Here is a 27,198-nt window from a genome sequence, read left to right as displayed (position 1 = left end):
TAATGTATGTAATACGGCAATACATTTTCCGATAATGAGTATTCTCGTTTACGATTTCGTTAGCATAATAAATTAATAATAAATAATATTTCGTTCCTGGTTTTTACGAAATAGCTCGCGAGGTGAATTTAACTAATAATTTTACGACTATATACACGGGATTTGATTTACGGACAAATTATAGAATTACTAATTAGAAAACTAATTAGTGTATATAATCATAATAATAAATTTATAACAAGGGTTATTTCCTCATCTCCAAACAGCTAAAGAATAAATACTATCACGTAATGTATCACAAAGAAAATTACAATTATTAATATATTATTTATTCCATAAAATATTATATGTATTAGTTTATTTAAGAAATGTATCAGGCTATTTAATTTTTTTAAATTGATAAATATATAATTTATAGCTGTATAATCTTTATGTACGTATTTTGTGACAGAGGTAATAGCTATAATGTTGCGAGATTTAATGATTATCTGTTGATTCACCGATCAAAAATAATTCTCCGTAAACGTATATTAAATATCAGTCGCGTAAAAAATTAATTTGCTTTAACGTATACAGCGAGAAAAAAATTCCGCTTTTAACATCAATATTTCCAATAATCATGCAATAGCAAATCGAAAGGGCTTGTTCGATAATATAATATATCAGGAATAAAACTCGCAGCAATATAACATAATATAAATTGATACATTAATTTATTGCTGATAATTTACTTTCGATCTGTGTTATTTACTCACAACAAAGTAATTTTGATATTTACATGTTATATATGAAATCACATGATTCAAGAAAATTGACATATTAAAAAAAATTATTTTTTCTGGGATAGTGGTGGATATATATGTGTGGGGTGCATGAAATAAACACAAGTCTTTCAATAATAAAAAGTCATAATTCCTCTTCAATTTTCGATAAACATTACCTAATACATTTGTCCTTCTTTGTACCATATCATATGTTTAACATACGCACGGAGTAGGGCGTACGTATTCCTTTTTTACGCTCGTACACGGAGAGAGTAGTGTGGCAGTAAGCGGCAATCTATATATTGAATTATATATACGAGAACGTGGACCGATGTTGTGAGCAGACGGATCTTCGAGAAATAATTTGCTTGGTTTCATATTAGCGAGTTTGTGTACGCGCATTAACATAACGTTCGTGTTATTATGTATACTAACATATTTAGTAGCCATTACGGTATTATATTCGCGCTAAACGTTCTATCTATTGGTGATGCTATGCTCTCATCTGATTCTAAAACATCACACTATAGGATTTGATATATATTGTGGATCCCCATCTTTAGAAAATATGGCTTATCCCCATCTTAAGAAAGCTTAATCTCTCTTTCATAAAATTCATAAATATTTTTCGTGTCTCTCGAGTTGTAAAGTTTTCAAGATATTTACCGAAAAAATATTTTGCCCACTGAAAAAATGCTCTCTCTTTCTTCTCTTTAGGTATTACTTGTCATATATCCCTTAAAATCTAATCTTAGATGAAACAAAGAAAGATAGCGGGTGATTGAGCTTGCAGAATCTGTTGGATTTCAGTGTGATGTTCATCGAGGGTAGGGCTTTTGAAGTGTGATGCTTGTTAGTTAACTATAGCACACCTCAATCATAAATTCGCGCGTATTTATATCCTTCGATTTCTTAACCGAATCACGTGTAATTACAAAAAACATTTACTCCAAACATTTGTTCTTACTATTATCAGGCGCTTCGTATATGGATATACATTTGCGCGTGTACAAAAAAGATTTTTCAGCCATTAACATATAATATAATTACATAGCAATATAATTAAAATACCTTTATACAATTATATTTTTTAATGCTTTAGCGAAGAAAAAAAAATTTTGGAGTAAAGTTTTTAATTGGATTTAATTTATATTTAATATTATATACATATATGTATATATAATACATATATGATATATGTATATGTATGGGTGTAATTATTGATATTATCTCTCTTAATAATACATAATAAATATAAATCTCAATATTCGTCTTTTTTCAAAATAATATATATTCTGCTCGTTGCGCGCGTCGCCACAATATCTCTCTGCGTATGCGTGTGCACGCATATCACACGCATGCCACTTGTACATCTAACGCACATAAGATGTCACATAACGCCTCCTACGTCTCGCACGTACATACATATTGAACATACGCGTGCGAAATGTCACGCGACACGCGCGCATATATATATATATATATATATATATATATATATATATATACGTGTGTGTGTGTGTGTGTGTGTGTGTATCGATACTATTTATATATTCTAATAATATAATGTAAGTTCCGCAGGGGATTTTCGTCGTGATACGCGCGCGTGCACGCGTGCATACACGCATCTTTATGTGGATGCACACCTGTAGTCTCGTTTGATTGTAACGACAAAACACAATTTCTCCTCCCCTTTTCTTTTCTTCCCGCCCCGCGCAACACGAAATCGTGAAACGGGAACGTAAGTAACGTGCGTTTGCGCAATTGTACTACGGTAATATTTTAATCGTGTGTGTGATAAAAGTGTGACAATAGCGATAGCAGCAGCGGTGGCGAATAGTGTAATAGCACTGTTGGTTCTCACATTATTAGCAAAACTCGTCTTTTCTTTTTCCTTTTTCTTTTTACTAGCAATCACGCGTGTAATGATAAATATAATTAATCATTACGAAATCATATATACAATTGTGAATACCCCGTGTAATGCGTATTCTTTTACCATTCAACAAGATTTACAACAAGTTCCTTAATCTATATGTTATATGCATATAGAATCGCATACATAATAATGTTATATATATGTGTATGTATATATATATATATACACAATAAACACACATATATGTGCGTGTATATATATATATATATATATATATATACACGCACATATATGTGTGTTTATTGTGTGTACATCTGTAGGCGTATATACGCAAATTATATCGGTCCAATAATGATCTTCGCCGCCGTAAGAAAATTAGTTACATATAATTTTCGCACAAGTAACGTTTACAATCGCTTAACATATCGCGTGGGACACGTCACAGTCCGTTTTTCAGTTTTGTATTACTTAATGTGCTTGGTAAGTGCTATATCTTACACGCCACGGTCAGTTTTCATCCACTAGATTAAATCTATTTATAATACAAACTAACAGGCGAGACGTAATTTTATACATTGATCAAATAAGAATTCTGTGTTTCGAATAATCAATATTGATTATTTAGTCTACCTAACAATGCATTAATTGTCCCTTAACGAATACATTAATAGCAAAGTCTCGCTGCGAGATCTCCCAGCGAGCGAAAAACTTATAACTTCACTTGACTTAATTCTAAAGTTCGTTATTATCAATATCATGTTATAATTCTCTATAAATTATTTACATTTTATCCTGTGCAACACAGCGATACAGTTGTTGCATGTAAATTCATAATTCACATTCTTCCTTTTGCATATAGAATATTTTATATATTATATTATATATGTATATATACATATAAAATATATATATATGCATATGTACACACAAACACATACAAAACACGCATACATGCACGTACGTACGTACACACACGTATATTCATACATATATTTGTCGCAAGTATGCAAGAAAATATCTCTTTGAATTGTCAGTAATTCAAGTTGCATCTTTGGATGTGGCCAAAAATAGATTTAACTAACACGATAGATCATAGGTGGGATCTTTTCAATGATAAGGATGGTCAATTGTACATTGATTAGACTAAAATACATTGTCGTTGTTTTATACAAGAGTTACTTTCATAAAATAAAAATATGTACGCTAAAAATTAATAAAGTAAGAATACATAGATTTTATTCGTGTATACATTATCAAGCCTCATGATTAAAACGAGCGAGTCCAATCAAGTGACGCGTTGACCGAACCTTGTATATACAATTGTGTATTATATCATTTTTAAATTATTTAATATTATATCCCTATGATGCAGATTAATAATTTATTCAGAATTATTCGATATGCACGGTATAAGAGCATTTTTTTTAGTTTAATATTTTTTCCCTCTCTCTCTCTATACATATATATACTGCTTGATCGATACTGATTAGGTTAATAAAACGCTCTATCATTTTTTTTATTATTACACGTAGGCAACTAAGTATACCTGATGGGATTTCATATATATATATAATGTTTATCGGTTTTCAATAGAAAAAGAAAACTAAAACAAAAAACATATACAGTTGTACAAATCTAAGTACGTAAGTAAGTATAAAAATTCCACCAGGTATGCCACTAATTTGTGCTTTATCGATTAAGTATGTAACAAAGAAGTACGTTTTTGAGACTTTAAAGTAGCAGCCCTATCACAGTGTGGCTCGGAGTGAAGGCGGTTTTTATCCGTTTAAAAAAGATCAGAAATATTTATAAAACAGATTCTATTTGCTTGATTTCCTTCTCGGGTGGTTCTAAGGGTGACGGCGCGGTTTCTATTATTTCCGGTAAATCCTCCTCGTTCTCTTCCTCGATATCTTCGTCGATTGGAGTCAATGTATCTAATATCACAGGTTGAGTCTGCAACAAATCAAATAATTCGTCAATTATCGGGCGTAAAAATAAAAAATGATTATATTCAGAATTAAATTCTGCTAAATATGCTGAACATATATAATTAATTAATTTTTATAAAATAATTCTAAATAAAAAAAGATTAATATAAATTACGTTTTTACCTGCGGTGTAGTGCACCGTTTCATAGCAGGGGCCATGAAACTAGTAATAGTGCTTACAAGGAAGAAAAACCCTGCCATGAAAAACGGGATGCTATAGCTTTGCGTCGCGTCGTAAACAGCGCCCGCTAAGGGTGAGCCAACTATTGCGGCAGCCCCTCTGAATAGAATTAAAAGGCCGAAAGCATTCGTTAATTTATCTAATCCCAAAAGGTCCACCAAAATAATTGATGTTAATGAGATATACCCAGCTGAAAAATTATAAAATTATATATATATATATATGAAAAACAAGGATAAAATGTTAAATATTAAATTTTAGGTAAAATTTGCAATTTAAAAACTTAAAATAATTTTTAGTCGAAAGATTATACATATTGAATAATTATATAGTAGAGATACTTACATATTGCTATTCCGAAAAATATGCTCATGATAATATAAGCAGCGTAACTATGGCAAAATGGCGTTGCGGCTACTGCGATTGTAGATATAATTAAGCAAATATTGTTTAACAGTAAAGAATCGACTTGCGGAAAATCGGCGACATATCCACAAGCCACACGACCTATAGTATTCGTTATTCCAATGATAGATAATAAGAATGACGCAGAATTGCTTTCAATTCCCTTAAAAGAAAAAAGAACGACATAGTTGAATGCATAATATCATGCAACGTGATATAATGATATAGTAAAAATTAATGAATCACGTACATCTAAGACCGCAGCATCCACCAGATATACAAAAGGAACATATAATCCAGCCATACCAAACACGTTGCTAATACCAATTAAAAGGAAAACAGGATCTTTCAATAAGGACATATCCATCATTGTCGCTAGAGCTTCCTTAAACGATTCAGGTATTACCAAGCAAGGACATAAAGGTTCTAAAAAATTAAAATTTATGTTAATTAATGGACATTAATTTTTTTGAAATTTTTAAAATTAAATAAATTTTTAATAATTTATATTTAATAAATAATATTTAAAATTTAACATTAAATAATAATATTTAGTATGATTTGAAGATATACTTAATAATAATGAATTTTAATAATATTTGATTAGATTGAATTTTGATATCAGAAAGAATATACATATATATATACATACGTTGTTGCCCTTTTTCCATATCAATGTCCTTCATGTCTCCACGTACAGATTTAGGAATAGATATAACACTCTGACGATAATTGGCGAGAGATTTTTGACTTTGGTATTCTGGTAAATTGACTACGCTACCACTGTAGAAAATATCCTTTCTCGATAAGGGACGGACCATCATTGGTTTTTCCTTTGGGATACTAGTTTTACTTGTAGTAAAAGTAATACTCTCACCATCCTAGTACAAACAAATAATGCATATTATTATTATTATTAGATTAACAAAGAAATATACAATTAATTTGTCTAGCAATATATGAACAGTATAAATCTAATCAATGTTTCGATGAAAAATCTGCAAATAATGTATAAACTTACATCAACTTCTGCATTATTATTTCGCGATCCCAGCATACTACTCGTGGAAAGTCTCAGGTGCAAGCTCTTTCTGATGTCTCCATTAGAGTTAAGCGTTGTCCTAGAGTTCTTTATTGCACTAAGGCTAGGCTTGTAGCGCTCACCGGTACTCGCTTTACGGATTCTATCGAAGAATGGCACAGAGCCGTTTTTAGGCAAACCTTGAACATGGGTCGTGAAAGCCGGCTGCGATGCGTTTCTGGGGATTATCGTCTTATTAAATTCATTCTCGGGCTTCTCCGCGTCCTTGGTGTCTTTGGTTTCGTCGATATTCTTGCTTTTAGATTTATTCGAAATATTCTTTAAGTCCATGCTGCCGCTATCGCTAGTGTGTCCACTGGAAGAGTGCTCTTGTACCTTCACTTCGGATATAGTCGGGAGGGTTGGTACCGTTGGAACTGGTGTTAAAGGAGTTCCTTTAATATTATGGGTATTCAATAAAATACTTCTTATTATCTCGATTATTTAAGGAATGTACGTGCCCATCATTATAAAAACGATGCAAGTCACATATTTTTATTTTGAGATAATTAAATTTTTTTTATATTAAAAACATTTTTTAATAATATGATACATTTAATAATTTAAAATTATTTATTATAAATTTTATTATAAATTTATTATATAAAATTGAAAAATATTTATTAAATGTTTTTTAATAATAAAAAATTATCATATTAATTAAAATATTTTTCTATTTTTATATATATTTAAGAATATCTTGTATATTATATAACTGAATGATTAATTGAAAAATACACAGTAATTTTCGATTCTCAGAATAAATTACGATAAACAACGATTAACTGTATGTTCCTATATATTTTTATGACTTACGCCATTTTCACAATCATAACGGGATGTACGAAAGAGAAATTGATCGCCAGGGAATTTCTTACCAGGCACTAATTGGTCTAAATTGAAGCTGGAATGAACACCAGGATCAATATTGATGGGCATTTTCATTCTCTTTTCCATAGATCCGTCCGGCAATTGCACCATAAAATAAGAGCCACCGATGCTGCCTCGTTCCATCTGAAATCTCTTCTCTTCGGCCATTCTTTGTAACAATGGCTTAACAGAGGAAGCTTTTGGATATTCCAAAGGCCTCATCAAGGCACCAAATACCTAAAAATCATCTGTTAGAATTATCAGATATACGAGAGACATACTATTTTGATTAATCTAATTGCGTTGTGTTACTCTTGCATAAGCAAAGCAGCGAGGTGTAGCGCGAGTGAAAAATTTCACTGTTTACTTACTGCGCAATTCAAGATGAGGCCAGCCAGGATTAGATTTGCTCCCTTCCAGCTGTACGTTTCCAGCAACAGAGTCGCGAGAGGCGCGAACGCGAACGTGCCGAATCCCGATCCGCATACCGCGATACCCGTAGCTAAGGATCTCTTGGTCTCAAAATAATAGCCTACGCAAACTACTGCAGGTAGATATATCAAACCAAATCCAAGTCCTAAAAAAGCAAAGTAGGTGTGAAACAGAGAGAAACTGGCGAGGCGTAACAATCGCGCAAATAATCGCGGAAAATGTGTAAATTATTATACGTACCTCCCATAATACCGTAAGTTATCATAAGCATATTTACACTGCTTGAAAATGTTGAAAGTACAAATGCGGCGGCGCCTAAGAAACTCCCTGCCATACATACTGCTCTACATCCATACTTATTCGTTAAAGCACTGACGACGGGGCCTATGACAAAGAAAAATTAATCAAATTATATTTCACATTTATTTTATATACATATACATATATTTAATTTGATTTTTGTACGAGTTTTATCAAAATAAGTCCTATTTATAATAAAATCTTAATTCAATTTTCTTTCACTGAGATACAATTGATTAAAAGATAATTTATTAGAAAATAATTTTTTATTTATTTTTATATATAAACCAAACTTTCGTTAAGAAAAAATTAACTTCTTATAAAAAAAATAGCAAGTGTTAAAATATTTTTTATTACATCTTATATACGTTTGAAAATTCAGTGCAAGATTTTGAGAAACATTATGTATATTTTACCAGCGCTAAGGTACATTCCAGATAGCAACGAACCGACCCAAGCAGTCTTGCCTTTTCCTTCCCCAAAATATTTAACAAACTCTCCTAGAAAAACGCCGAACGTGTAGGCGATACCGTCCACTATCATGTTACACATAAACGATGCGAATACCACCACCCAACCGTAGCCACCGTCAGGTGGGGGTGGTATATCGTGGTATTCGCAAAGCGAACCTCCCTCATCTTCCGGCGAAGCTTCATCGCCACCCGTTCCATCTGTCCCCGTTAATCTCGCTTGCTCTTCTACAGAATATTCGCTTTCCGTCTGAAAAAAGCGTAACAATAATTTATTTTTTTACAAATTTATATAAATTTTATGCATTTTGAAAATATTATTCTTCTAAAATTTTGTGTACGAGAATGTCTTTTATTTATTAAAACATAATTCTTATATATCATATATAAACAACATTTGGAAAAAAAGAATAATTTATATTAATTTCAGTTGTTTACTTTTATTTCGTTACCACATATCACATAATCTTTCATTTTACATTGTAAAAATTGGACAAAAACTGATGCAAGTTATAACTCTTACTATTTATCTCGCAACTCAATCTTTTTAATGCTCTAGTAATTTAATGTCGATTATTTTATGACACAACATACATACATATTATGTATCTGAATTTCATATATAATAATTTCGCAGAAAAACTGGAAAATGCATATAATTGAAGACTATCTTATACTTCGTAATACGAACGTGCTGCATTCGCCTTGAATGAGACTTGCAGTTCACCTTGAATGCTCTAAGAAAAAGCCTCCTTTCGAGACGATGCACAAACAAGCGTATATTTATTTCTCGTAATCGCTGACTTACAAAATGTTGTCGATTAGATTTTTTTATCACACTCATTGTCAATAAAAGGCGATAGTTTTTCGATTAAAGAATTAAATATAACGTAAATAAGTATTTTAAAATCAATAATTTTTTACACATAAGAAAAATTTCTAAAAATTACATTGCAAAATTATATTATGTCACGTCTCGATAACGATTTCGTTAATAATGCTCCTGAAATTATCGCAGAGGATAACACAAAAACAACGCTGTGTGCTATAATATGATGGTAGGATGATATCATAACATAGAGTATAGATATTAAATAGCTATTGTTACTTAATCGGTTTCTAAGGCTGCATCTAGTCAAGGTGATACGTAGAATGTATCGCTAGGATTAAATTGAAAAGAAAATTTTCGATTCAAACTGCGTTTCTTCTAATAATATAATTTGATTTATGGCTAAATTATTAGTTTTTTTATATGAAAAAATGATATTTTTAATTAAAATAAAAAATCAAGAAACGCAATTAAAATTTTTTATTATACACATGAAAAAAGAAAAATATTAATATAAATGTGTGTATTAAAACTAATGTTTATTGAGATAAAGAAAAGTGACGATAAAGATAGGATATATCGCGATAGGGTCGCTATCTGTGTGTTATATAAACACATCGTATAAATTACTTCTATTAAAGACATGCTTTCTTAGATAAACGAATCTTGTTAAGAACGTAATAGAAAATCTATCAGCATTTATTTTTTTTTGGCATTCCAAACAATTGGAATCTATATAATTTATGAGATTTCATAACGACAAATTTATAAGATATTATAACGACAAATACACGATGACTTAATAAATAATTATAAAAAATTTTATTAAAATTTTTTGTTTATTTGTCAAGTGTTATATATCCTAAAATTTTGTGATTTTTTTCTGAAGTATATTATGTATGTTATTATTTTTTAACTTATTATTAATTATAATCATATCAAATTTATATAGTATAATAAATAAAAATAAAAATTTATAGATATAACTTTTCGTATTTGACAATGAGATTCAATGAATTTTTTACAAGCAAATAGCAAAGGATTTGCTATCGAAGCTGTATGTAAAATATATTTATTTAGCAACTAAATATTATTTAATTTACATCTCAGTTCTATTGTTAATTAATTCACTATGTTCAATCAAATAATAATTGCATCGTATCAGAGACTTTAATAAAAAAACAACATTTTAATATGGAGATATTAATACCGTAATAATCGAGAAGGGGAAATATCGAACTGCGCCTACGCGCGGTACGATTAATCGACAACATTTTAACATTTATAGGTATTCTACAATATAATTACGTGATTATTGAATTATGAAAATCAATGAAAATATATAGCATTCGAATTTATTTTGAATGTTCAGAAATCAGAGAAGTTAAGCGATTATTTTAATTATTAATATTCTAATTTAAAAATTTATTTAATAACAAAATTATAGTATTGTAAGACTAATTTTTCAGTGATATCTAGTCATTATTAGTAACTGTCAATAGGAAAAAATGAGCAAAAATTGTGTGAAAGTGTAATGCCATTTTTTATAAAGATAGATTACTCTGCTCATCTATTTTTATATATCCGTATACAGGGTTTGTCCGGAAAGTAATGCGTCGCATTTTTTTGTGACGCGACTATACATCGCAGAGCGATGGGACCGGTTGGGGAGGAAGGGGGGTACCCTTAGCTTTCCAACGGTAGGTCGCTCAATTGTTTCCATGCGCTTGGAGGGTTAGGACGGCTTATTCTGTGAACCTCTGCTTAGTGGTCGCGTCGAACTTGTGATGGAGAGAACGATAGAGCAACGCCTAAATGCGGCAATATAACAAGTTTGTGCGTGAAGCTGGACAAGACGCCGCTGGAAACGGTTTGAAATTGCTCAAGAAAAGTTTTCCGGGGACGATTGCCCTTTCCAAAATCGCAGTCAACAGATGGCACAAGATGTTTAGAGAAGGTCGGAAGGAAGGTCGCCGACGAGGCCCAGCGCAGGACGCCCGTCAACATCGTCGCGCAACGGACGACAATGTGACTCGTTGCGCCAATTATTGAATTCAGACCGTCGAATGAATTGGTTCGCTTAATGTCGGAATTATTGAACTTGGGCCGAAAAACGATTGTTCACGTAAGGATTGTATCGGAAGACTTGGCCATGCGGAAGATTTGCGCAACCTACTTGGTTGCCCAGAGTGTTTTGAGACCGAATGCGCAAAAGCAACACCGAGTGGAAGTTTGTGAAGGAACTCAAAAGCACTCTGTGCAGATAATCCCAATTTCTTCCGGCGGACTTTTTTTTTATTTCCTCGGCTGAAAAAGGGAGCTCAAAGGACAACAGCTCGATTCGGTTGACAACGTAACAAGCTACTTCTACGCCTCCTGAACAGCATCCCAGTCAAGGAGTTCAAGAAATCCTTATGACGCATTGGAAATCAGGCGTTGGCAAAATGGTATTGACGCAGAAGGGTCATACTTCGAAATCAATTTAAAGTGTTGTTTACCTATGCGATCAATAAATTCTTTTTTAAAAAATGCGGAACGCATATATCTCATTACGTTGCATATATAATTAATTACAGTCCTCCCTATTATTAATTAGTTTCATTATGAATTTGGAACAACGACCTCGCGTATCGCGGTCGCGAAGACGAATTTAAATGCAGCGCGTGTGTTCTCGCGTTTGCGTTCGCGCGGATGACTTGGCCGAACGGAAGGTCACAGCTGATCAGCTTGATCGCGCGCTGTCATTCCGATCGCGCCACCCGACGACAAGAGGCGCGAAGCTCACACCGTGAGAATCGCTTCACGCCGCAATCTGACCTTGTTTTTTAGCACGATATTACTGTGTTACTTGCTATTGTAATGCGTATACGCAAAGTGCGTTTACGGATCGTGCGTACAAATGCAACGACGTATCCTCGTCGTCACGGGCAGAGCCGACCGCCAAGAGAGACTGTCACGTGTCACCTTCTTAAGAACCCACGGCACTGTGCGACTGCGCCAGCGATGATAGACGATGCATAAAAAAAAAAGATTATCATCCGCCCAAGAGACTACATAAAAATTCACGCGAATTAAACGGCTTAGTAGATTATGTAAAAATTATATGAAAAAATAAGATATATAGAATACGCAGGAATGCATCGATTTTGTAACATCAAAGTTTTACCAGAAAATCTTCCTTGATCGCAACAAATGTGTCCCTAACGTTTATCCTCATGTACAATAGAGTAACGTGAAAGGGATCACGAGACAAAGCATTTTCAAAGGACGTAATTCTTTTTGCACGTTCTTCGAGTGCTTTGCAAAATCTTGTTCAGGTAGTCTCATACTATCGCAGGGTCGTATCCGGCTATAAACGAGTCGGGAAATGAGATCGTTGTGTTCCAGTAGTACAGCAGGAGACTGAGAGTGGCAAGGTAGAAAGGAAGGAAGAAGGGTGGGACAGAGATTTTTGCATATAACCGACAAGCACCAACACAGAATCATAAGCGATATACAAACCGTACCGAGCTGATTTTGCGGACGCGACGCGAGCCGTACTGGCTGTACTGCGACTTGTTGAGTGACACGCGCGACATTCTACGAACCGTCAATCGCTCTTCTCTCTCTCTTTCTCTCGAGCACCCCTTTACTTCTCCCTGCGGCCTGCTCCTCTCTTTTCGCTGAAAACAGCGTTCTATTTTCGAGCACGCTCAACGCGACGCGAAGCGACTCGACGCCGCTTTCTTCGCTCGCGCGAGAGCGGCTTTATCTCTCCGGCAGAGATTCTCTCCGCCTTTATCGTCTGTTTCTTCCGCACTTTTTATCTCACTCTCTGTCACTCTCTCTCTCTCTCTCTCTCCTTCCGGCCCGCCAAACCACCCGTCGACACAATCTCACTCGTCGTAATCCGCTGCCATGTCGACTATGACTGTACTACAGCTGGCGCGCTCACGTCGTCGTCAGCATTCGCTCGCTTAGCGCACTGCTGTCGCGCGCAGCGCACGCCGCGTCGGTATCCAATAACTTGGTCGAGGTAGGAAATGGTGGGAGAGAGAGCGAGATCTCCCCCGATCTCCTCTGCTCCGAGCTCCGGAGATTCAAGGAGAGCGCCCTGAGGACAAGATACCGAGATGTCCTCGATACGCTGATATAGATATAATAATTCTCCCTCGCGATGCAACTGTTGATTTTTCACATGCACATTTTTTTATCTCTCTTTTCGGAAGTTGTATCTTTATTTTAAGATCGTCTCACTTCGTCAGAAAAATATTAAATGTTTTTCTTGCAATTTTTCATATATTTATTTTCTCGATGTGCTCCGATATTTTTTCTGCAAACTGATTTTTGTAAAAATTATTTTTATTTTTGTGTTTATTTTTTTCTTTGGTGACCGCGCGGTTAAATAAATGTTTCCTCGCGATATTTCGATATTACAATTTCTTTGTGGTTTTCAATATTTTCTTTTTCAAATATTATTTTTTACAAAATTAATTTTCTCTGTGTACAATTTTTTCTCCCTTTAGAGATAAATTTTTTCTCGCGGAAGTTTTAATTTCCGTTGCATTTTGACGATAATTGGCTATAACTTTCACAAAATTTGTCTTGCTTATTATCTTTTCTTATTGCCTTTACTTGATGTTCAATGTTTAAAATAAAGTTAGTTTCTCTTTTAGCGAAAAGACGCCAAGCGGTAGATCCGTGACGACTGCGCAATGACGTTTCTTCTCGAAGTGCGCACGTGCCAAATGACTCACGTGTGCCGCGAACAAAAGGTGCATGTGCAATCCAATGCACTCGCAATGAGCGCTTTGTCTAAAGCCTTTCCTTGTGTATTGCGTTTTGTCACGCCGATATAATATACCACTTCTGTTCGGATTCTTGAACTCCTGCCTGTCAACGGAATCGATCAAGTGATTGCAAGCACCACTCGTTTAGAAATGCAATCAGAATGTCCTATTGCCCATTTGATGTAATTACAATATATATATATATATATATATATATTTTCTAAAATTTAACAGATATTTCTTCAAAGGAAATTACTTTAGAAAAAACTGAGATACTTTTCGCAAGACATAAAAGAGAAAAAACATGAATATAATTAACAAAAATAATTAAAAACAGTTTAGCGTCTCTTGTTGCATTCCTTAAAAGTATAAGCATTAATATAAGAAATATTACGACAGCATGAAAAATTATATTCTCGCCATTTTTCACGAGTCTCGTCTAGGAAAGAAAATAGTCATTATTAATGTCGAAAGAAAAAAATACAATTATACGTTAAATTAATCAGTTTTTCTGTACTTTCATGCTCTCCTCAGTCTTGTCTTCAAGACAGAATCGACGTTTCTTATATTTCTGCACGATCCTGATATATCTTCTTTAAGCTTTCCGATGCAAGACGGCCGGGAGCCCTTCACCGGAACGCGTCTCGATACACTCACGTGCAACGATTGCGGATAATTCTGGCGTTTTTTTTGAAGCTTGTCGATCGAATTCTTTCGATATACCGACAATTTGCGGCACGTTAATACACATTCGGAGTAGCACTGTATCGAAAATATTCGCGACGCAGCACGGTAGATTCTATTTATACTCGGGAACGTGTGCGGCGATTGTCGAACTTCCGCGAACAAAGCGTGCGACTCGTCTTTCTTTCACGTCTTCCGGTCACGATGCTCCGAAAAGTGCAATCGATTAATCGTAAGTCATCTCGAGCGCTGCAATCGATCTTGATTTATGGATGTTAGACATTCTGTCGATTTGAAGCGTAATTTCCGGAGGAAAATTCGTCACGTGATATCGATTTAAAATAATGTGATTTTTGTCTCGAAGCGCAGTTGTGTACATTCATGTTGACAGAGCGTCGCGTCAATTCTGCGCACGAGACGGAATGCATGGTCCAAGTCGGAGCAAAGCGCGACACTGCGCGCGAAACTCATATCTATATGTGCCAGCGATAGGACAGGCATGTTACACTCTCATTTACGCGCGTGCGTTCCCCACTCGGGCTTGAAATGCGTGGCGCGTCACGGCGAAGCGCGTTCGCTCTATGGTGTCAAGGGACGCGCATTTTCCAGTGTGCGTCATCCGCTAATTTCTCAACAGAGCCGTTTTGCGATCATTCCGAAACTCCGCTCTCTTCACACGCGCATATATACACATTTACTTTACGAATTTCAATTTTATTTTATCTGTGTTAGTGTGATTTTATCAATCTTATATTGTGTTATACATACACACACATTGCTCTGACTAATAATTTTTTTATTAATATCTTTTTTTTATTATAATATTTGTATACACGCGGAGATGAAAATTTTCTCTTAAAACTTATTCTGAAAATCATGATAATTGTGGGTATATAATAATATGGTATTAGAAAAATGTTATGAGTTTTTCTGATGAAATATTTAGCACAATAAAAAATATTAATATGTACATAGTAAAATTAATCAAACATATTTTATATAGCTTATTGTGTACTGAAAAAAATATTTGTGTAAAATTACATGATTGAGCAAGATTTTTTTCGACCCAGCATAATCATGCAATATTGCTATATTCATATGGAAGATTACAGATTATATGTAATTTTATATAAAATATATTTTTATATATTTTCAAAATTAAAAATGTTTTACTGAACATGGAATTACATAAAAGATTAAAAATAGTAAATTTTTATTTCAATATATATATATATATATATATATATATATATATTTTTTTTTTTCACTTTAAAAAATATGGACAAAAAATTACAATGATATTCAAGTAATTTTTCCAGTTCTGAACAAGTAATTTCCTTGTAAAAGTACATGGATTTTTTTAGTGTGGTAGATATTTAATCCAAGAAACTTATAAAATTCTTCCAATACTATATTGTCCTACGATTACTATGATTTTTAGGATAAGTTCTAAGAGAAAATTCTCTCTGTGCATATGTGTTCAAATATATATGGTATAATCATTTACAATTAGATATTTAGACGGTATTTTATCATTACGTATTTTAGAAATCGGATATTAAAAAAATACATTTTAAATTCTCTTTCTAACATAGCTATGAAGCAAGAATGTCATTTCATTTAGTAATAATCTCGGGAATAGTTTTGTTTGGGGCTGCAGAAAATAAATGAGAAATAGCAGCGTGATCAAATGAATCATTTTATGGGCTTTGAAGGAACGAATATTTAACGCACATCATTTTCGCTTTAATTAATGGATGATTCATTAATTCACTGCGACATTGTTACATTCAATAACAAGCCAGTAAATATTGAGACCTCTCAATTAAAAAGGGCTTTAGATTTATTTATCTAAATTTATAGATGGATAATTAAAATCTGATAGGGCCACAAAAATTATATACGGAGTAAATTTTATTTAGATATATTTAAATTATAATCCTTGTTAATGTTTGAATCAAAATTTTATTCGAGAAATTGTGTCGTAAAACTAAAGAGAGTTCTACAGAGACGAATAAAGAGTCTCCTCTTCTCGCGCAGAGGAGAGAGAGTTGGAATAAAGTCTTAATTAAGGCCGTTTGTCTACTTGTGAGATCTTCAATCGAAATCCAAGATGGAACTTACGATGAAATACTCCAGATGCTGATCCGCCGAATCGGCCATAGTATCTGTATATCGCGTTACGATAAGCTCGTTTCCCTTGGACTTGTCAGCCGTGATGAAGATCACGGCGAGAGAAGGTTCATTAACGAGGCCGGTTTTATCGACGAAACGTAAGAGATCTCGTTATGCGCGAGCGGGACAAAACACAATCGCGGAACACACACGATGCTATATCATAAGTTTGATCGAATGCGGTCGGGAGCTGCACCGATCACGCGAAACACTATGCGGCAGCGCGGCGCGATGCTCGTGCGGCCTGATGACGCTTATATGAATTAATTAGATAATAACCAGCGACAATTAGAGCCGAAGGCACCGACACATGAAAATACCAACCATCTGCTTGATCTGCTTCTCATCTCCGCGGAACAGTTTCCCGGCAAACCCTCGCGGTAGCCATGAGCTAAGCGCGCAAACAAAAACAATAGATATATAGATTCGTCAGGTTAATCTGATTGTAGATTTTCGTGTTGAAATATATTTCATTGAAGTTTCGAAGAAAAATTGTCAATATTATTTATATTCATATATCATGAATTTGCAAATATAAATTATATCATGATTGAAGTGGGAAACTATCTTTGAAATGTTAGTTATAATTTATAAAATAAAATATCTTTAGAAAAACAAGAGCTGAAATTTTTGTTTTTATTAAAACTATAAGTTTACAAATTTTGAAAATTTTTAATTTGTAATAAAAAAGCATATTATAAAAGAAAACTTATAATTTGTTTTTAATATGTTTTTTTCTTTAATATAGGAAAATATTTGTCTAAAAGCGTGAATATTTTAATTAAAAAACTTTAATTATTCTTTTCGTTTAAAGAAGACATTTAGATCGTGATAATAAATGACGTGTCTTATAACAAAGTTAAAATATTTTACATCACGCAGGAGATTGACGATTTTAATAAAACTGTTTTGGAGTTACTCATTTGCGCGGCGCTTATCGGTCTGGCAATTTATTCAGAAGGGTCGCAAAAGCTGATAAAAACTAAAGTGGTCATTCCGAACGATAAAGCAAGGATCGATCATTATTTATCGAGTATATGAGATATCAACTATTCTTTCACCAGCATAAAAAACCATTTAATCGCGAGCTCGTTATTGCTATTTGCTTATGATTATAATATTTGAAATTGCGATAAAAAAATGCAGTCCGCAAAGGAAAGAGCAACGTTCTCTGATGCATTCGATGAGTCACATTAGTATTGTTTGTGCATGCGTTCTAATTACTGCAACCTTACTGAATTGTACTGCCTATTGATAACGAAGTCGGAGCACTTCCGCACTGTTCTCAGACAAACAATCGCTGATTACATTCGACATGGTCATCATGGATGTATGTTGTAAAAAAATAAAAAAAAAATAAATTTGAAAGTTATTAATAAACGCATTTAAAATTGAGATGTGAAAAAAATGTCATTAACTTAAAATAATAAAACTTTCTACTTTATGATACCAATGATATAAAAATATTTTTTTATAAAATATGTGTATAACTATACTATTTGTTATAACGATAATTATAAAATTTTTTAAATCTTTAGTTCGTGGAAATTTCTTTTATGTAATAAAAAAAATCTATCACTTGTTAACAGTTATTGATGCGATTGAGAATTTAATCAACGAAAAATAATTGTGAGACAAAAATCAATTTAATATTTATCGATTGAACAGTCGTGAATCCGTAGCCTGTACGACATCGATGGAGAATGATAACAAGTTCGATAAACACTTAAAAGATAAGAGATTCACACTCACAAAAGTATATCTTGATCTCTTAAAATTTTACAAATATGTTATATTCTATTGCATGAGACTTTGATAGAAGTCAGTTTTAGTTCGACAAAACTTCTTTTTATGAAGCATTTTTCTGTAATTAAAGGCTTTTACTACAGGATATTTTTAAACACATTTAAAATTCTTTAATATTCTTGGCAAACACGACGAGAGAGAGAGAGAGAGAGAGAGAGAGAGAGAAAGAGATATAAAAGAGAAAAAAGAGAAAGACAGAAATTGTATGCGTGGAAATGATGCAGTGTATAGTCCAGAACATAATATCATGTTATGTCGGTATTACATTATCAATTTCCTCGTCAACCAGTCTACAACTCACTTTCACTCGCACATTTTGCGATTATTTAATTATTATGCCTATATTTATCATCTATTTTGTGAAAATTGATTGAGAAATAATTGTCAAAGAAAGAGATATACAAAAATGCACGTTTAAACAAATTATGCACTGCTGTATTCTATATTGCATTATTAAATTACAGACACCATGTATTTCCTTTTCATGAGCTACTTCACTTCAGATAAGATATAAAAAATGTATCTCATATTTTACATTCTTCAAATATTATTTATATCTATAATAAATATGGACTATTAAATATTTAATATAATATATGGATATTTTGTGTTTAATTGTTTAACATTTTGTTTAAAACGAAAGCAGTAAATTTATTTAAATGTATTTAAATTAATTTAAATTTAATAACTGGAAAGAGATAATCTCATCTCTTCCACGATTCAGTTCGCAAATGTTAAATTTTCTACACGCAGTTGATTCTCTTCATTACACACTACACTTATTATACACATAATTTATCTTTCCTATCCTTTAGCAGCAGTGCGTAAATTGTCTGGAAATGCATATCTGTTCAGCGAATATATATATTAGCGACGAAGTGAATCACAACGCGAAATGTCGAGTCGCCGTAAAATAATACGATTACAAATATAATATAAGCTAACACAGTCTCGAATTAATGATGAGGAAACTTTTAATTCCCAGTTTATTCATTTCATTTACTTTCTCGAATTAAAACGGCATAAATATTAGGAAATTCTAATGAACACGAATCTCTCTGAAATTTTTCGAACAAAGTTCGATAATCCGATAGACTTTAGACGTATGAGAAAATAAAATTCAGTGCATAATACAAAGTACAAAAACAAACTATATTGGCGTCGATGAATATGAAATAATTATATGTCATTATGAATGCGACGCGTTGTTACGGCGAAATTCCGCCGAAGAGAAAAAAAAACCGAACAGAAAATTAAATTACGCCCACAGAAATGATTGTACGCCGTTGCTTCGCTATCGGTTCGATTCAAATTCCTGCTAACGCTGCGGAGACGTGAGATCACTCGAGAACACGTTGACTATGTACTTAGATATCGTTTTTTTTTGTGAAATTTGGCGTATCCTTCGCGGAAGAAGAATGATACTGCGAAATGGAAGGCATTGCTTTCTCTGTACAACGTTACAAATTTTATATAAGCGGAAAACGCAGAGTTGCACATCGAGTGTTATCATTTATCGCTATGACGAGTGATATTTTTTAACCGTAATATAAATATTAATATATTAAAATAGTTGTTGTTGTTATAGTATTCTCTGTTTTCAATAATAAGGAATGTTAATTATCAGGCTTCGAAATTAATACAGTTTAGATAGGAAACTCTTTCCTAACACGATTGCGATTACCTAATAATATTTTCAACATATATCTACGATTATGTCATAATATTAAAAAAAAACCTCCCAATTAATTGTGGGCGTTATCAATAAAATATATGCGATTATATAATATTATATAACGACACTTGCAATTACGTTTATGCAATTTTTCTCGAGACTATTTTACAAACGAGTATCACGATTATTACCTTATTATTTCTGGGTGACATAGTAACGAGCGGCTCTCTGCTCTCTTATATATGCGGAGGCGAATGCACCCTCGTATGCGGGCGAGAAGACGTGAATGAACGAGGTGTGCGAGATGCGAGACGTGCGTGAATGAAGGCGAGATGCGGTGCGAGGCGAGGGCACCTGACCCGCGCGCGCGATCACACGCGAGAGCTGAACTAGGCTTGACTCTCTCGGCGCGAAACGCGAGTGTTACGCGCTACGCGCGACAAAATATATGCGCTCGCTCAATCAGCCGAGCAACTTAATTGCGCGCGCGGACGCGCGTATAGTCGATCCGCAATTCCCCACTCCGGGGAACGTCTTATCCTCCTCGTCATCATCATCGACATCGTCGTCATTGTCGTTGTGTACCCCGTTGTGCTTTTCCCCTTCTTTTACTCTCCCGTCATCCGCGTCTCTCATCAAAAATTGTTTATACATATATAGCAATATAAACTTATATAGAAATATATAAAATTATACATATAATCGCAAAATTATATATGAAATATGTACATACATAATTAGATAAAAGTGCTTTTTATATATAATTATATAAAGTATGTATATAAGTATTTCTTCATAAATATATATATATATATATATATATATAATTTGACATGATTATATATATGAATCCTTATAATTTATATATATATAAAATTTGTCTCGGATTATAATTAGGGACAGGCATTTTATGTTTTGAGCATAATGTGTCAAAAATTGTTTAATATAATATTAAGTGTTTAATTTAATATAATATTAACTTAATATAAGACTAAGTGTACATTATGCATAACTATTAAAATTAATGCTTGAAAACAATTTTTGACATATTATGCTGCTCGAAGCATAAAGTGCCTATTCCTACTTATAATCATCCGTCTTTCTCGCCCCCGCGCGCTTCTCTAAATACGCCCGATGACATATTACTCGCGGATATGCGTCGTCCTCGTATGAATAATAGATGAATCAAAATCGTTTGAACCACATCGACGGAGAATACAAAGTTCTATATATGTATATCAATGTGCGCGATAGATTTTTTTTTAAATTGACAGGAATCTGCGCAACGCATCTCCCAGATAATGTCTTTCCTTCTCTGTCTCTCTTTTCCCCTGCAAGATTATCTAATCGTCACGTGTGAACGATCGTGATAATCGAGCTGAGATATAGGCACTTCTATAGTATGGCTTCAATCGTAAAATATGTCCCTACTAACAGCACACATAGGTATCCCGAAGACGTTCAGAGAATATTCTGAGGATGTTCGAATCTCCTCTAGATATCCTCTGAATATATTTCGGATATGTTGTGCTATTAAGAGGGATATGTATAGTATATCAGGATATTGAAAAAATTCATCCATGAAATTCCTTTGATCCAAGTAAAATCGATATATTATTTGAATACGAAAATGTTTATCATCGAGGAATAAGATATTTAAAATGCTTCATTATCTTTAAAATAAAATTAATTGAAAATTGACTGACAATGAGAGATATCTTGTAAAAAATAATGCTCGATGGAAATACAGAATGCTTTTATACGTATGTATATTTATATGTATATACATACATATAATAGGATTTTTTATGTGCACGTCAATATAGATTTGTCGCAATGCTGTCGAAATGTATCAAATTTTCAAGTCAAGATTTTGCAGATTACGCTAAATTATAATAAATAATAACGTAATAATTATAAGAGAATTGCAGAGATCTAATTTTTGTTAAAACTGAAGAAATAATTGCAATCATTTTTCATTATGATTCTTATCACGTAATTTAATCTATAAATCTAGATATCTATATATCTAGATTATTAGATGTTATGATGATAAAATATATGTATATGCTTTCTCTAACATGATATGCACTGCACATTAATTGCGATAACGTTATCTTAATGCCGTACATTATTACCGCAGCTTCTCATGTTTGCAAGAATCAGATGATTTCATCATCGACGTTGACTGAGTTTTGCCAAAAAATGCAAATATTACTTATTCTATTGTATATGTATTCACAATCATAATACAAGTCGTAAAAGGTGACATATCGGGAAAAAATAAATTGGAAATATAGAATAAAATTTTTTCTGCGAGGTTTTTATATTCGAGAAAATTGACTTTGAGTAAATTGAAAAATTGACATTTTTTTAAAACAATAGATAAAAGTAGAATATAAAATTTTATGTTATATTTTTAATTTATTTTTGTTCGATAAACCATATTTCTCGAGGTTGTATTATGATTTTGAATATATGTATCTCTCTGTAATATTTTTATTCTGCTTTTCATTTTTTTATTTCTCTTTAAATTCATATATTAATAATTATAATACCTAGAGGTATAATAACTGATTCAATTTTTAATAAATTACAATGAAATTGGAATACTGACATATTATGAAAAATGCGGTTTTGTTCGAACTAAAGATACTTTCGAGATTTGAAGATAAATATTAAATAAGGGACAAAGTCACTTTTTTTTAATACAAATCATGTGTCTAAGGATATTCTCTTTAAAACAAATAGCTTTTATCTAGAAAGTATTTTTTACTCATATCCTATGCATATATCAAGAATCGATATATATATAGTAAAAGCAAATAAAATTTTAAACAAATAATTAAAATTGTCCGCTATGTTAATTTACCATAGCTATTTTATTAATATAAAAATAATAAAGAAGCATTATGTATATATATATAAAGATATGTGCGTGCGTGTGTGTATGCAATTGCAGTATATCTCTCTATTTCTGATAATTAAGCTTTTATATTAAAAACTTCTATACTAAATATAGAAAAAATTCCTGCGTGTCTTCCGGAAAATTAAAATGTCACGTTGGACATTCGTTTTAGAACTAGAAGAGCATTTGAGAAGACGAAGACAATTTGTTATTATCGACAGGAATTATCGTTCGTATATAAATATATTTTTTATTTTTTTTTAATGTGATTTTAATTTATTTAAGAAATGTAAATCTTATTCAAAACTAGAAATTTAAAACGTATTTATATAAATTAATTTCAGCAGTCTTAACAGCACACATGTGTCCGAAAGATATTCAGAGAAGGCATTCAGAGGATATTTTATCCTCCTCCAGGATATAAAACATCCTCTGGATGTCAGGGTGTCTATAGTGGAAATCTGGAAAACCGAATATTGTTAGGGAATTTTATAAATCTGGAATTGTGTCAGGGAAAAGTCAGGAAATTTTACTATTTATCTGGATTTTTTTTATATTATTCTACATTTGTCTCAATAATTTGAAATTTTTTATTAAATAAATATAAACTTTTCCTTGACTCCCAACACGCTAATTTTGTGTTATTAAAAATCGATTAATTTACAGCATGTTCGTTCATTTATATTTTCATCGTCGTATTATTTTATTTCAATGTGTTTGATAGAGACAAAACTAAAAAATTTGATATACCTAATATAAATAAAAAAGGTAATTATTTAAATAGTTTATAGTAACATGTTTGTTTCGATTATCGTACATAATGCAGATTGTATAATTGGCTTGTTTTTTTTAACTTCCGAATTTTTTCATTGTTGAGAAAAATATCTCAAGAATTTCATGATTTAACATTTAATTGATTTATCATATAGATATATGCAAATTATATATTTGGAAAAAATAATACTATTAAAAAGTCAGGGAAAAATTAATTTCTGGTCTTGAAAAATCTGAAAAAGTCAGGGAAGTTTTTAATTGAATCTGCTGGACACCCTGGATGTCCCCTGGATGTCCTTTAAACGTTTTTCGGACATGTGTCGTTCATCTCTCAATAAAAAATTGCGTTAAATTAATTTTTGTCCAATATTTTAATATAAATATGGTACGATGATAGAAAAACGAGACACTTACGATATTGTTCGCCACTATCATTGGTTTCGGGTGGATCTGCAGGCCATCGTCGTCGCCGAGTTGCTCGCCTATCTGCTCGCGGCTGCTGGCGGGGCCCATTTCAGCACCGCAGCACCGACACCTCCCGGAAGATCAGGTCTGGGTTTTCCTTTGTCGAAATCGAGGCGTTGGCAACCGATCGACCGATTCCTCGGACGATCGACGCGATCAGCGCAGCCCCAATAGCAGCTTACGATGCTTCCATCGAATTTCTGATGGAGATCCTATGGAAATCAGCTTCCTCGATCATGTCTACGTCCATTTGTGTCTCGCGAATTCCCGCAACTTTTACTTCACGTTTTCTTCACGTTCTTGTCTCTTATTTTTGGTCTTTATTCGACGAGCTTAGACGTTACCTCTCACCTTTACGCGATGAATCTAATTTTCTCGCAATCGTACTTTCAATTCGACGAGCATAAGTGTGAAAATAATCGATAATTCTCTCCGTACCTTTCTTAAAAAATTACTTCCATGCAAATTCCATCATCATATCCACTGGCGAACTTTAGAGTTTAAATTTAGCGTGAAAATTTAGCCGCAGCATTTAAAGCGATTCTTGTTTCTTTATTTTCTTTGTTATCATCACGAACATTCGGGATGCTTCCGAATGCCGACGATCTCTTTTTGTTATTTTCCACAGGAGGTATCTAGGGCAACTTCGAATTAATTCGATCTCGTCGATATCTCTCTAACCTGTCTGCGTTGACACTTGGAGGATAGTGTAAAACATATGATCATCGATCGTCATCGATTTCCTTAATCTCTCCTTCGCGAAATCGATTCTTCCGCAACGACGAGAGTAATTTCCTAGTGTTTTGTCACTTATTGCTTCTCACAGGTTTCTTTTTTCTAAATTATTTTGTAGATTCTTGTATATACTCATAAAAGTTCCTGGTCACATTGCGACAAGAACCGGCGCGGATATTTCACGAGAAACTTTCCCGGTAGTCTTCAGGTTATTGGTTCACCCTTCTTCACTTTCGCGGGTTATCCCATACGACCGATCGATCGTGCCCGTTTTCTGACCGCTACCAAGAAGCGAAGTTGATACCGACGATTCTCCGACGACGACGACGGTGTCGTTGCACACACCCACCGGCCGGCTCTGAGAATGAGTTTGCACCGTGAGAATAGGGGGAAGATACTCGAGGGGAGATCGCGATCGCGTGGGGAGAGAGAGAGAGAGAGAGAGAGAGAGAGAGAAAGGGTGGAAAAGTGAGAAGAAGAGGTCGGGAAAAATCGGTCTCCGCCGGTTTCGATGAAGGTATACAAAAGGACGAAGAGAGAGACGATCGTTGGAGAGAAAATCGTCGCCTCCTCGCCTCGGGGAAAGAGAGAAGAGTTTTTCTCTCGGCCAGCAGGCTCTACCCCGCCGCGGGTGGGTAGCGCCGCGGCGCCCCAGAATCAATAAAACGACCGCCCGGCCGTCGCCTATCTTAGGTCCTTCCCGTCTGGTCTCTGCCTGCCGAGGTCTACCGTTTGCTCGCGCGACGCCGGACGTCCCGAGGCGACGCGACGCCGGCGCGCCTGCTCGTCATCCCCGTTCCTGTCTGCGCCCGCCAATCCGCGGCCGCGCTCCGGCGCGATCTCGCCGATCCGGCGCGCATGCCCGCTCGCGTGCGGGACTCGCGCCGCGGATCGATATTCCACCCCCGTGGTCAGGAGCGTCTGCGAGGGAAAGTTTGCGGAAAGTGCGTTCGCAGAATTCGATGAAATTCTTTACGAGGAAATTCAGGAATGGACGTATACAGGGTGTCCCATAGGGAATTTGATGAAACAAATCAGCTGTCGTTTGTTTATTTAATGCATGCGGTTATTGAGAAAAGAAAAATTATTTGTGTCGAAAAGAGGAAAGTCTGCAGTTTTTCATGGATATAAATAAATAAAATGTTTGTATACCAGTTTATTTTATTGAAAAAAGTATACTAATAATCATATAAAATCACATCATAATTCATGCATGCAGTTAATGAGAAAACAATAATTTTGTGTTGAAGAGAAAAGTCTGCAGTTTTTCATGATTATAGATAAAATGTTTGTATACCAGTTTATTTGATTAAAAAAAAAGTAATGAAAAAAGTGCTAATAATCATATAAATTCACATAATAATATATGCAGTTATTGAGAAAACAAAAATTTTGTGTTGAAAAGAAGAAAGTCTACGGTTGTTCATGGATATAAATAAAATGTATACTAGTTTATTTTATTGAAACAAAGTAATAAAAAGAGTGCGAATAATCGCATATGTAAGCTAATGATAAATATTTTCAAAGTGTGTACCATTTGATAATGTGTACAAAATTCTGTTCTTTTACGAAAACTCGTAAAAATTTTTTCTAACATGTCATTTTTAATGTTTTTGACGATCGTTTTAATAGCTGCTATTAAATCTGACACTGCTGAAAATATTTATCATTAGTTTATGTGATTATTAGCACTGTTTCATTACTTTTTATTAATAAAATAAACTGATATACAAATATTTTATTTATATTCATTAAAAAACTGCAGACTTTCCTCTTTTCAACACAATTTTTGTTTTCTCAATAATTGTATGCATTAAAAAATGACAGCTGAATTAGTTTCAGCAATTTCCTATGGGGACACTCTATAGAAGATTTCCTAAAAGAAATATTTTTCTTAAAATTTAATGAAGGAAGAGATAGGAAAAGAGAAGAGAGAGGAAGGGAGGAAGAGAGAAAGGGAGAAGAATAATATTGAAAAAAAACCGATAGGAAAAAAAGAAAGTTT

General features: G+C 33.5%; 2 protein-coding genes across 9 annotated transcripts in view; one reads left to right on the top strand and one right to left on the bottom strand.

Annotated features, from left to right (window-relative positions):
• Positions 1–27,198, top strand: part of LOC114945378 (gamma-aminobutyric acid receptor subunit alpha-1) — a 122,576-nt gene that overhangs the window by 58,599 nt on the left and 36,779 nt on the right. The window lies entirely within an intron of this gene.
• Positions 891–25,911, bottom strand: LOC114945372 (monocarboxylate transporter 9). 7 transcript variants are annotated; one of them, XM_029321578.2, is made up of 12 exons: positions 20,503–20,793; positions 17,155–17,221; positions 8,320–8,623; positions 7,844–7,987; positions 7,543–7,748; positions 7,180–7,408; positions 6,242–6,696; positions 5,873–6,101; positions 5,471–5,646; positions 5,161–5,383; positions 4,758–5,005; positions 891–4,599 (listed from the first exon to the last, which is right to left on the bottom strand). In XM_029321578.2, exons 2-12 carry the CDS (start codon positions 17,155–17,157, stop codon positions 4,450–4,452), a joined length of 2,367 nt encoding a protein of 788 aa, XP_029177411.2. In that variant the 5' UTR covers positions 17,158–17,221; positions 20,503–20,793; the 3' UTR covers positions 891–4,449. The 7 variants fall into 7 exon arrangements, with proteins under 7 accessions (XP_029177411.2, XP_029177407.2, XP_029177410.2 ...); XM_029321574.2 differs by lacking the exons at positions 17,155–17,221; positions 20,503–20,793 and adding an exon at positions 24,408–25,911; XM_029321577.2 differs by lacking the exon at positions 17,155–17,221.

The sequence above is a fragment of the Nylanderia fulva genome, unplaced genomic scaffold (assembly GCF_048542155.1).
Source record: "Nylanderia fulva isolate GAGA-0341 unplaced genomic scaffold, ASM4854215v1 Scaffold2, whole genome shotgun sequence".
Lineage (NCBI taxonomy): Eukaryota > Metazoa > Arthropoda > Insecta > Hymenoptera > Formicidae > Nylanderia > Nylanderia fulva.
The sequence above is the reverse complement of the archived record's forward strand: the minus strand, read 5'-3'. Positions and strand labels throughout refer to the sequence as shown.